The 13654-nt window shown below is 42.3% G+C and overlaps 1 protein-coding gene across 1 annotated transcript in view; it reads right to left on the bottom strand.

The window, feature by feature from the left end:
* The window catches only part of LOC115162250 (ATP-dependent RNA helicase TDRD9), a 37786-nt gene extending 35056 nt beyond the window's left edge, over window positions 1–2730 (bottom strand). Inside the window, exon 1 of the mRNA XM_029713384.1 lies at window positions 2530–2730. Within this exon, the coding sequence (XP_029569244.1) occupies window positions 2530–2636 (107 nt within the window). The 5' untranslated portion in view covers window positions 2637–2730. The remainder of the gene's footprint in view (window positions 1–2529) is intronic.
* Window positions 2731–13654: the final 10924 nt, after the last annotated feature.

A 13654-nucleotide genomic window follows, 5' to 3' on the forward strand; every position in this document is an offset into this window, starting at 1 on the left:
ATAGGATTGAGGTCAGGGCTTTGTGATGGCCACTCCAATACCTTGACTTTGTCATTAAGCCATTTTGTCACAACTTTGGAAGTACGCTTGGGGTCATTGTCCATTTGGAAGACCCATTTGCGACCAAGCTTTAACTTCCTGACTGATGTCTTGAGATGTTGGTTCAATATATCCACATACTTTTCCTGCCTCATGATGCCATCTATTTTGTGAAGTGCACCAGTCCCTCCTGCAGCAAAGCACACCCACAACATGATGCTGCCACCCCTGTGCTTCACGGTTGGGATGGTGTTCTTCGGCTTGCAAGCCTCCCCCTTTGTCCTCCAAACATAACGATGGTCATTATGGCCAAACAGTTCTATTTTTGTTTCATCAGACCAGAGGACATTTCTCCAAAAAGTACGATCTTTGTCCCCATGTGCAGTTGCAAACCGTAGTCTGGCTTTTTTATGGCGGTTTTGGAGCAGTGGCTTCTTCTTTGCTGAGCGGCCTTTCAGGTTATGTCGATATAGGACTCGTTTTACTGTGGATATAGATACTTTTGTACCTGTTTCCTCCAGCATCTTCACAAGGTCCTTTGCTGTTGTTCTGGGATTGATTTTCACTTTTCGCAACAAAGTACGTTCATCTCTAGGAGACAGAATGTTTCTCCTTCCTGAGCGGTATGACGGCTGTGTGGTCCCATGGTGTTTATACTTGCGTACTATTGTTTGTATAGATGAAGGTGGCACCTTCAGGCGTTTGGAAGTTGCTCCCAAGGTTGAACCAGACTTGTGGATGTCTACAATTTTTTTCTTGGCTGATTTCTTTTGATTTTCCCATGACGTCAAGCAAAGAGACACTGAGTTTGGAAATACACTGAGCCTTGAAATACATCCACAGGTACACTTCCAATTGACTGAAATGATGTCAATTAGCCTATCAGAAGCTTCTAAAGCCATGACATAATTTTCTGGACTTTTCCTAGCTGTTTAAAGGCACAGTCAACTTAGTGTTTGTAAACTTTTGACCAACTGGAATTGTGATAGTGAATTATAAGTGAAATAATCTGTCTGTAAACAATTGTTGGAAAAATGACTTATGTCATGCACACAGTAGATGTCCTAACCGACTTGCCAAAACTATAGTTTGTTAACAAGAAATTTGTGGAGTGGTTGAAAAACGAGTTTTAATGACTCCAACCTAAGTATATGTAAACTTCCGACTTCAACTGTACCCCAGCCAAACCCGGATGATGCTGGGCCAATTGTGCGCCGCCCTCTGGGACTCCCAATCAGAGCCAGATGTGATACAGCCTGGATTCGAACCAGGGACTGTACTGACGCCTCTTGCACTGAGATGCAGTGCCTTAGACCACTACACCAACCAGGGTCGCTACAATGTCATATATTTTGCAAATTTGTGACTTATTGCAATTCGTAACATATCATACAAAATGAATGATGGACATCCACAAATTAATACATACCAGGGGTTGGAAACAGTTCAGGGAACAGAACCGAAAACAACTAAATGTTTTGAGGAACAGAATCAGAACCGTGAACGAAAGTGATCTATACTGTTAAGGAACAGAACCATTATTTTAAAAGCACGGGAACCGGTTAATGACATTCTTATATTCTGGGCATGTTTTTCCAGTCCCACAAAAAACACCTATGCAAAGCCCTCACTCTGTCACTCAGAAATGTATTCTAGTGTCTGCCTGCCAGCTGAAAATCTTTGCCGGTGCGTGTATAGGCAACCCGCCTCTCCCCCTCCAAAGCATAGTCTAGTAGCCTACTGATTTTACCAGCATGATTCAGAAATTAGGGAGATTTCTTTTATTATAGAAGAATGGATTAACCTTTTCAATGCTAGTTAAAGATTCTAGTTAATACGTTTCACATTGGATGTTTTAACTACAAAAAGGTAAAAAAAAAATGTGTTTTTATTTTAATTCTGGCACCACTCTGCACACACAAGCTTGTTAGCTAGCTTCTCTGGTCCAACGTTAAGCCAACTCTGAAGTTCAAAGACATTCAAAGTTCCTTCATAGAAGACACTCCTCCGTAGGTATAATTATGTTGGCCTAATTCAAATAATGCAAACAAGATGCCCCGTGCTTCAAGCCAAGCCTCTTCCACCCTCACGCTCTCTACCCACCTGCAACATTTCAGTTGCATCTCATGCAGGGGCGAAAATCTGATATCAACTTTGGAGGGGACAATTACATTAAATTTTCTCAAGAACAATTTCTGAGGAGGACACCAAAAGTAGTGCTGTAACACATAGCCTACGTTGTAATATGGTAAATGTATATTGAGGAACCAAAGAAATAAGGTGTTTGCCGTACTCCTAACTACCGGTACCCAAAACTACACAACTAATCACAACAGCAATACCATTGCCTTTAACAAATCTTAGTTCAGTCACCAGTTTAAGTTGAGAGTGGGGGTATCCATGGCATTTTCCAATTATGTTCCTATTTTACAAGTCAAAAAAATTGAGAACCTTTCATAATGTTGCCAAACAAAGACTCAACAAACTTACCTGAGACTCCCTGTCTCTGCCAGTCTGTCCCTGCATATCTGTCCCCAACTCTGCTGTCTGTGTGCCATCTGTTGCCTGCTCTGCCTAATGACATCATTGAGAAACATTCCATTAGCATTTCACTTATTTCTTATGAACATTTTATTAACTAGTCTGAGATATTAGGCTACTAGGGTTCTTACTTTGCGTTTTGGTGTTCTGAAAAATACTCTGATGTCCGTCTTTTTTTCTGCCATTTTTCTGCCATTTTTCTACCTGGCTGGCTACACACACACAGTATGTAGGTTATTTACAGTAGGAGATGGGCTTCTATCATCTTATCTTCAATCATTCTATATGGGCTTCGATCTAAAAGGTAGCTAGCAAATGTGAAACGGATTGCAGTGACAAGAGTTGACAGCTGTATGAGTTCACCATTTACACAACATATGCTGCAACCTTTTGTAATTTTAATCGTTTGTTTCATATTGGCTGGCTTCTAACAATAGCTGAATTTGCAAAGCTAGCGAGCACCAATTCAGTGGTGTTTGCTATAATCTTTGCTACCCGGGTTAAATAAAGGTGAAATAAAATATATAAATAAAAGTTCCCTTGCGACAATTTAGCTTTTGCAACGAGACCATTAAATATATTTAAAACAATGGTAGAAGAGAGTGTAGTTCTGTTCAGTTTATCGCTAACCTTATCACAGGGACTTTGAAGCACTAACTTACATGCATGCTGATCTTGGAATAAATTGACGATAGCAAAGATTCCATCTTTGATGACCCCACAAATGTAATAGGTACTAGCTAGCATAATAGTTAATATTTGTGCGCACACACGATTGATTGGATTAACCTCACGTCAGTTACGTGCATTGAGTGCCTTTCAGACAGTAGATACGACCTCTACGTTACCTAGCAAGCTAAGGAACTGGCAGTGGATCAAACCATTGTGAGGCAAAAGGTGGGGGGGTCGCAATCTTTTGAAACTTAAAAACGCGATATTAAGTGTCTATAATCAGCACAATTGCTTTCATTGCGTATTATTAATATTATTTAAATTACATAGTTATGTTTCAGTGATATATTGGGGGGACAAATCATATTTTTCCCAGGATGGGGTCCCCCCCTGGGATTTCCGCCCCTGATCTCATGCCCTACACTTGTCTGTCCAATGCATGCAAATAGCTTACCGCTCCATAGCAAGCTGCTCCTTAGTAGCTATATTTCGAGCTATATGTAAAAAATATAAAAAATAATAGTATATTTGAGGTTTAAAAAGGAAAGGAATGATATAAACCACTTTATTTTTATGGTCAGAACAGCGGAACGGAAAAATATATTTAAAAAATGGATCATAACAAAACGATTGGAAAATAATTTTGGTTCCAACCAGATATATACCATACAAAACATATCATACTAATTGGAGTGGATTTACATTTAATATGTTTAGTCCAGGGTTGGGGAGTAACGGATTTACATTTAATATGTTTAGTCCAGGGTTTGGGAGTAACGGATTTACATTTAATATGTTTAGTCCAGGGTTGGGGAGTAACGGATTTCATGTAATATGTTTAGTCCAGGGTTGGGGAGTAACGGATTTCATGTAATCCGTTACATACAGTTGAAGTCAGAAGTTTACATACACTTAGGTTGGAGTCATTAAAACTCGTTTTTCAACCACCACAAATTTCTTGTTAACAAACTATAGTTTTGGCAAGTCGGTTAGGACATTACTGTGTGCATGACAAGTAATTTTTCCAACAATTGTTTAGATGGATTATTTCACTTATAATTCACTGTATCACAATTCCAGTGGGTCAGAAGTTTACATACACTAAGTTGACTGTGCCTTTAAACAGCTTGAAAAATTCCAGAAAATGATGTCATGGCTTTAGAAGCTTCTGATAGGCTAATTGACATAATTTGAGTCAATTGGAGGTGTACCTGTGGGTGTATTTCAAGGCCTACCTTCAAACGCAGTGCCTCTTTGCTTGACATCATGGAAAAATCAAAATAAATCAGCAAAGACCTCAGGGAAAAAAGTTGTAGACCTCCACAAGTCTGGTTCAACCTTGGGAGTAATTTCCAAACGCCTGAAGGTACCACGTTCATCTGTACAAACAATAGTACCCAAGTATAATATCACGAACCGGCTCAAAGTTCATAACAAAAAAGGAGACATCGTGGAGATAATGAATAACAAAATATATTTATTGACTAAAGTAAACTAAATACAATTAATAATGCTGTGTGTAATCAGTAGTGTAAGTGAGTGGTTGCATGCATAAAGTTGATAAGGAGGGGTGTTGAAAGGTGCCAACGCAAACAAAGAAAATCAGCCAAATAAAATGCCACAACCAAACTCAATCAGTGTCTGCATGGAGAGTCTCCTCAATGAATGGGGAAGAGGTGCATTTATCCTGGGTCACACCCGAGCCCAGGTGTGTCCCATTTTGCTAACGACCCTCCCGGCTCCGCCCACCGACATCCTTTTAAGGAAAACAAGAGCAAAGAGAAAGAATTCGGCAGACAGAGTGGGAGGGTCCCCCCCCATAAAACCGGGGACCAGCAAGGACCCCGGAACACCATACCAGTCACACAAACAAATTGACCCAGCCTCTGCGTCCCAAATTGACCCAGCCTATGCGTCTCAAATTGATGAGGGGGTTACGTGTTCACACTTCCACTTGCCCCAGCCAACCTCGTCCTGCCCAGACCTCAGCAACCTTTGCGGACAGGAAGCAACCTTTAAGAGGAAAGAAGAAAACGAGACCAGAAGGGAACAGACAGGAGCGACAGAACAGGACAATACCAAACACATAATAACAGTGGTCAGTCACGTGGACATTCAGGAACAGGGCGCACGAGAGAGTGCGTCAGCAATGACATTATCCGTCCCCCGGATGTGCTGCACATCGAGATGGAATGCTTGTAAAAATAAACACCATCTCATTATCCTCTGGTTAGGACACATGGACTTCAAAAAGGTGAGAGGGTTCTGGTCGGTGTAGACCACAATAGGTACTACTCCCAACCCGACATACACCTCGAAGTGTTGTAGTGCCCATATGAGTGCTAGCGCTTTTTTTTAAATGACAGAGTAGTTCAACTGATAATGGTTCAACTTTTTGGAAAATAAACTAACAGGCCTCTCAACACCAGACACATTTGCTTGCAGCAAAACAGCACCTCCCCCCACATGACTAGCATCCACCTGCAACGTAAATGACAAATCCATGTGAGGAGCAGCCAGGACCAGAGTTGAGGTAAGCAACCTCTTTGCATCTTCAAAAGCCTGTTGACTACGAGAAGACCATACGTAAACAGCCTTAGCTTTCAGCAAATCTGTCAAGGGAGCGACCACAGTAGAGAAGTTCCTACAAAAGCTACGGTAATAACCAATCATTCCCAAGAAACGCATCAGTTCCTTTTTAGTAGTTGGTGGTGGAAAAGCATCAATAGCTACCACCTTAGCCCAAACAGGACGCACTTCACCCTGCCCAACCACCTTTCCAAGGTATGTAACGGTCGCCTGAGCAAACTCACATTTAGCCAGATTGATCGTCAGGCGACCTGCAGCTAGGCGGTCGAACAAGGCTTGAATACGGGACAGATGTTCCTCCCAAGTATCTGCATATGTCACTACATTGTCCAGATAAACAGCGCACCCGGCCAGACCTGAGACAACCCTGTTCATAAGTTGCTAAAAAGTGGTAGGTGCATTACGCAGGCCGAAGCTCATAACCGAATACGAGTACAGAACAGAGGGTGTAATAAAGGCAGAGATTTCACGTGCCCTACTCGTCAGTGGCACCTGCCAATAGCCCTTTAACAGGTCAAATTTGCTCACAAACTTAGCTGCTCCGACTTGATCAACGCAGTCCTCCATCCGAGGAAGAGGAAATGAATCTGGCTTAGTGACACTGTTTACCTTACGGTAGTCCATACAAAATCTGTTTGTCCCATCCGGTTTACTGACCAAGATACAAGGAGAAGCCCAACTGGAGAAAGAAGGCTCTGCTATATCACTCTTCAACATGTACCTGACCTCAGCATCCAGACAACGCAGTTTCTCTGAAGAAACTATAGAACCGGTGACGAATGGGGTCAGCATCTCCAACGTCAATATCGTGTTCTATTAAGTTTGTACGTGTAGGTGTATCAGAAAATAAACCTGGAAATCTCCAAATCAGACCAACCATCTCTTTCCGCCCATCAACAGGTAGATGAGCGAGAAGGCTGTCTAAAATATCCAGTGTCTCTGAATTTTTCAATCTACCCTGCAGTATGCAATCGTCGAGACCAAGAACATCTTCCTCCTCATGCACGGACCTAGCATGACAAGAACCCAGTGAAATAACGGTATCGGACAAAATAACAGGTTTACCGTCCTCTGTAGACTCCCACTGTTCAGCCTCAGAGGAATGCGCATAATAGGGTTTTAACAAATTTACATGGCACAGTTGGTGTGCTTTTCTCCGTCCTGGAGTGGCAACTAGATAGTTTTGCTCAGTGCACTGGCTCACAACCGTATATGGATCTTGAAACTTGGCTTGTAAAGGAGAGCCAACAATTGGCAGCAGACATATGTTGCTGGCCAACATATGTCCAGCAACGTCGTTGTGGGAAGTTGTCATCACCAACTCTCGAAGCTTAACTGGTACAACAACCTGACTAATCGCCTCCCCCAGAAAACAACTACCATGAGACACCCACTTTCTCATCAGGACATCCTCTTGGAGAAAATAGCCATGGACGACATCTCCCAACTATTCCACAGGCACAATTTGGTCACACAACTCTTCTAATGTGAGGTCAGCCCGTTGCGCCTTGATTAGATCGGAGCGGGGTACAGATAACGGGATAGCAGGGAAAGTAGTGACAGATTTCTTTGTGGCATTCTCGTTAGCCGGCGCAGTGACCAGGTCGCCACGGCTCATAGAATGCGTCACTGCACACGCAGAGAACACCTCTGGGAAACTCTGCGCACTCTCATCAGGAATCCCTACAAATGACGGCTTAGCGGAAACCACTAGAGATGGAAACACGACAGGCCATACACGCTCACCAGCCAAGTTATTCCCAAGGATAACGTCGATACTGTCATGACTGTCCTGATCAGGTCAGGAGACCACAACCCTACAGAGTATCTCTCAACCCCAACAGAGGAGGAGAGATCTAGGGGTCTGAAGATGTGGGGTTTTATGACCCCTCACGCCCATGATAAATCTTAGGTCACAGACAAAATTCCTTTGTCCTCTCACTATGGAAAACCAGCCTCAGAACATTAAACATGCAATAAAGGGACTTTGGAACAATGGTTTCCGTCAGCCACAATGGTGGTCATGACGATAGATGGAATATGAAAATGTATGTAATTTTTGCGTTGTTATTAAAGGTTAATAGGTGATGTTATTACGAAAACATTGTAACTTTAAGAGTTTTCCCAGTATATGCCTGATGTTTATACATTGTACATTGTGTGGAAAATGTTCAAATCAAAGAGAATGTTTTGGTAAAGATGAAATGTGAAGTTAGTTGTCTAAAATTGGATTTGAGTAAAATCTAGACCTTGCCTGTCACAGAAAATGTCATACTCTTCGGCGAATATGTCGTATGGGAGAGAGAAGGACCAAGGCGCATCGGGATTGTGGACACTCATGTTTATTACTGATAAAAACATGTAAGGTATCCACTTGAAAAAAAAAAAACTATAAACAATACTCACAACGGCAACAGTGTGGCAGGCTCAAACAAACGCAGTGCACACAAACAATTCCCCACAAAAGACACATACAAACACACCCTAATATATGGGACTCTCAATCAAAGGCAAATGGACAACACCTGCCTTCAATTGAGAGTCCCAACCCCAATTGACCACACATAGACATACCACAGCTAGATCAATCATAGACATACATAACAAGGAACAGTGCCCAAAAACCCCGGAATACACAAATACAATTAACCCTTCTAATGGCCAGGACGTGACATTGCCTCTTAACTTGGTACGCCCAGAGAATTGCCCTAAAGGCGGTTACGCCCACTTCTGACCCGAGGGTATAAGACATGGGGGTTAAGAATGAACAGATCAGACTAAGTGACCCAAGCTGCAGCCAAGGTCTACAAGGTCAACGAACTCCACAACACCACACAAGGTTGAAGACAAAGAAATCTTTTTCTACCCAAGCTACGGATGAGTAGCTGTGTCTAAGCGGGTGAATTCAAGCCGAACCACCTAGCCGCCACTCTCCATTGAATCACGTTATCTACACTGTTTCATTCCTACGCTGTGAGCTACAGAGCTGTCTGTCCTCAGAAGACCCCTTCCAGAGCAAGGGAGAAGAATCAGACCACTAAGCCAAAAAGGACACTGACATCGTGAGGACAACCAGAGAGTTGCGCTGGAGAAGTGCGTCATTGAGCAGCCTAAACAACCCACGCGGAGCTTCCCATCTGAGACCTCCAACACGTAATTACATCATTATATTCTGACCCATAAGAGTGGCAGTTTGGGGCAAGGCTAGGGTTAAAATAAGCATAGCTGACAAATGCACCCAAATGTATATTTCTCTCATGTATTTTCTCTTTTTCTCTCTCTTTTAAATCCCCATTTTGGGTAACATGCGCCATAGTGTGTTGGCTCGTTATACTAAGTCCTCATCAATAGCCTAGACTGTGTATCTTTTATCATTATTTTAGCTTTCTAGTAAATAAATAATCAACTAAGATTGGTGTGGTACGAACTCATTGGTGGGACCCGGGTCCGTGCAGATTCCCGGATTATGCGACATTCAGAATGAGATTGTAGAGGAAATTGATTAATTAGCGACTGTTGTAAAATCGATATTCTGATATACTTTGAGTTAATTTGGGAAATAGAAACTCAATAAAACTAATTTTCCCATGGTGCCCCAGGTTAATGAGTTAATAATTGCTTGATTCATTTAATCACGCAATTCTAAACCGTTAATCATTCGATGAGCAACAGTCGTCACATTAACTAATACAACGTCACGACAATACCCTCAATAGACAACGGACGCACCCCCACAACAACCTCACCTTTCACCAGTCCACAATCCAACATCAGTTTATGCAATGTAACTGACAGACTGTTCAAACCGATTCCCCTAATTAGAACACTATTCCCCGAATCAGTCTCAACAGAGAAGGGTAACACAGACTCCAACACAAACGATTCAGAGGCACCTGTGCCTCTCAGGATCTTCACTGGCACTAGGTCCTTACTTCCTAACATAGACACAAAACCCTCTATAATGAAAGGTAAATAGTCTGGGTCAATATGGACTTTCCCATGCCCGTGGGCATGAGACAATGTGTCAGGAGTGAACTGATGTGGAACAGGTGCCGCTAACGCCGTAGGCTTAGATTTAACGTAAGCGCAAGTACTGAATTTACCCCTAGCCCTGAGAACCGGACATTGGTTTTTCCAATGACCCGAACCTTGACAGTAGTGACACTCTTGACCAAAGTCAGCTTTACCACAGGAGTCAGGCTCAACCCTAGTTGAATGAAACTCTGCCCGTGAACCAAAGTATCTCGGTGAGTGAGGCCCAAATCTCTCCGAATGCCCCCACTCACTCCGAATACGGGGTTCTGCAAAGACACTTTTGTGAGTCAAAACATACTCGTCCGCCAAAACCGCAGCTTCAGCGACAGTCTTTACTTTTCGTTCGTTAATGTACGTGGCTATATGATCAGGGATTGTTCCTTAAATTGCTCTAGCATAATTAGATCACACAGCCCTTGGAAAGTCATAACTGCAGATGCGGAACACCAGCGATTAAACTGTGAAGATAACTCTCGCACAAACTCAACATGAGTCTGTTTATTATCCCTTTTTAAAGTTCTAAATCGTTGGCAGTAAGCCTCAGGGACCAATTCGTAAATCTGTAACACAGCCATTTTAACCTTATCATAACTGACACTGTCAGCTACACTAAGAGCTGAATATGCTTCCTGCGCTTTACCAGTCAACACACACTGCAACATTAAAGTGCGGTCAGAATCAGGCCAACTCCTAGCATCAGCAACACGCTCAAACAACGAAAATAATGTCTCAGGGTCCTTCTCATTAAATTTAGCCAACAACCGTAAGTTCCCAACAATATCAAATGTGTCCGGGGCACGACCAAAAGAGGAATGACCCCGGGATAAATCTGGGTCACCTTCCCAGAGCAAACTCTCCCTGAGAGCTTTCCTTCCCTAACCAGCTCTAGCCGCTCTTTTGCAGCTTGATTTTAGCACGCTCCAAATCCTGTTTAAATTCCAATTCCTTTTCATACTTTACCCGATCAGCACGCTCCAAATCCTGTTAAAATGCCAATAATTTTTTATATTTTACACGGTCATGCTCTAGCTTCTCACGATCATGCTTTAGCTGTAACAGAAGCAGACTACGAGGATTAACAGATGGAGCAGACATTGTAACGTTACGGGGAGACGGCGAGTCCTCAGCAGCAGCTGCCCAGTGGTAACTTCAAGAATACCACTCTCCATCAGATTGGCCTTCAATATTAACATAATATAATTTTTGTTGACGTTTATCACTAATTTCAACCTTGTAGTGTTCAGCGATCTTCAACAGATGTTCTTTAGTACATAATTCTAACAGTTCCCCTGATGGAAAGCGAATGAACTCGTTTACATTAGACGCCATAGTCAGAAGTAAATATCCCAAAACAATATCTCGCTCTTCCTCTCTGCTGAACACACCAGACCGGACCACAAGAGAAGTGACAATCACACTGGGCACCACAGAAGAGAGATGAGATAGATATGGAGCTTCCCCAAAACCTACAGTAACTCAACCCTAGTCTTCGTGCAGATTTGCGGTTGGTAATTATGCACTGTAGCCCGCTGGCAAGGAAATAAACCACACAGCACGCTGGCAGATTCCCCCAAGCCACGGATGTGCCCCCGAGACAACTGCTCAGCCCACAGACACCACACAAAAATAACAAACAAAATAACCATGCCCAATGTATGAAACACGTCGCTAAGCCTAACAGGGGGGAAAAGGCTATGGCTCCGGGTAGTAAGTGTCACTACCCTACCCAAATCTCCTACTGAGGTGCACAGCCAACTGTACTCACCTCCTCGGACTGATGTCCCAACAGCGAGGAGACGCGTTCTGTCTCCTAGAGATGAACGTACTTTTTTGCGAAAAGTGCAAATCAATCCCAGAACAACAGCAAAGGACCTTGTGAAGATGCTGGCGGAAACAGGTACAAAAGTATCTATATCCACAGTCAAACGAGTCCTATATCGACATAACCTGAAAGGCCGCTCACCAAGGAAGAAGCCACTGCTCCAAAACCGCCATGAAAAAGCCGGACTACGGTTTGCAACTGCACATGGGGACAAAGATCGTACTTTTTGGAGAAATGTCCTCTGGTCTGATGAAACAAAAATAGAACTGTTTGGCCATAATGACCATTGTTACGTTTGGAGGACAAAGGGGGAGGCTTGCAAGCCAAAGAACACCATCCCAACCGTGAAGCACGGGGGTGGCAGCATCATGTTGTGGGTGTGCTTTGCTGCAGGAGGGACTGGTGCACTTCACAAAATAGATGGCATCATGAGGCAGGAAAAGTATGTGGATATATTGAACCAGCAGCTCAAGACATCAGTCAGGAAGTTAAAGCTTGGTCGCAAATGGGTCTTCCGAATGGACAATGACCCCAAGCGTACTTCCAAAGTTGTGGCAAAATGGCTTAAGGACAACAAAGTCAAGATATTGGAGTGGCCATCACAAAGCCCTGATCTCAATCCTATAGAACGTTTGTGGGCAGAACTGAAAAAGCATGTGCGAGCAAGGAGGCCTACAAACCTGACTCAGTTACACCAGCTCTGTCAGGAGGAATGGGCCAAAATTCACCCAACTTATTGTGGGAAGCTTGTGGAAGGCTACCCAAAACGTTTGACCCAAGTTAAACAATTTAAAGGCAATGCTACCAAATACTAATTGAGTGTATGAACTTCTGACCCACTGGGAATGTGATGAAAGAAATAAAAGCTGAAATAAATCATTCTCTCTACTATTATTCTGACATTTCACATTCTTAAAATAAAGTGGTGATCCTAACTGACCTAAAACAGGGAATTTTTACTAGGATTAAATGTCAGGAATTGTGAAAAACTGAGTTTAAATGTATTTGGCTAAGGTGTATGTAAACTTCAGACTTCAACAATACATTGATTCTTGAAGAATATAACTTATGCCTCATGAGCTTAGTTCAACTGTCCCACTCCATGAGAACCCCAAATATAAGCTTGTTTTACTCCAATGTTTGTAAACAGTGTTTAAATTTCAACACTGTATAGCCTCATAACATGGTTAAAACAAGAAAGTTAATATCATGGATGGTCAGTCCTTGCACCCATAGCTCTGTCTATGAATCTGAGAGTGGTTACATTTCTCCAGCCCTGTCCCTCAGCTTTTTACCAAAACAGAGGCGGGGTGACTGTTTGTTTCATCTGTGGATTTGCACTTTAAACAGCTGCATATTATCAAGATATCAAAGTGTCACCAACAAAAAAGTAAACAATAGGCCTATAGCAAACATAACATATGGCATTCATTTTTCTACATAAATAGCACTTTTCATTAGTGCTCAAAGCATGCCATTCCATAAGCGCAGCATTTATGTTTCAACTCGAATCAATGAGCCCAATCAGTCCTCCATGACAACAAAATCATAAACAGAGTAGGGCTGGCTAATAAGTCCTTAGTTTTTTGGAGTCATTCTCAGGTAAAACAATTTGACTAATCTATTCTTCCATATTTCCAAGTCCTATTCTTGAAGATCAAGGGGTATAATATTTATTGGAATGAGTGGAATTCTGATATCTTTACATTAAACTAGTCTAATTTAATTGTATTATTATATGTAGTAGAAAGTGATGGGTTACAAGAAGCCGACATAACCAACCCATAAAGTAAAATGTAACATCCATATATGGCCAGCTATGTAATCTAACATTGATTTATCCTGCAATAGATGTCATTAAATTGGTAACACACGTCTTCTTCTAATGCCTCTTAAAGGGAAACTTATCTAAAAGTAACAATGTAATCAGATTACATTAGTTTAATCAGTAATATA

Source organism: Salmo trutta, chromosome 25 (assembly GCF_901001165.1).
Source record: "Salmo trutta chromosome 25, fSalTru1.1, whole genome shotgun sequence".
NCBI lineage: Eukaryota > Metazoa > Chordata > Actinopteri > Salmoniformes > Salmonidae > Salmo > Salmo trutta.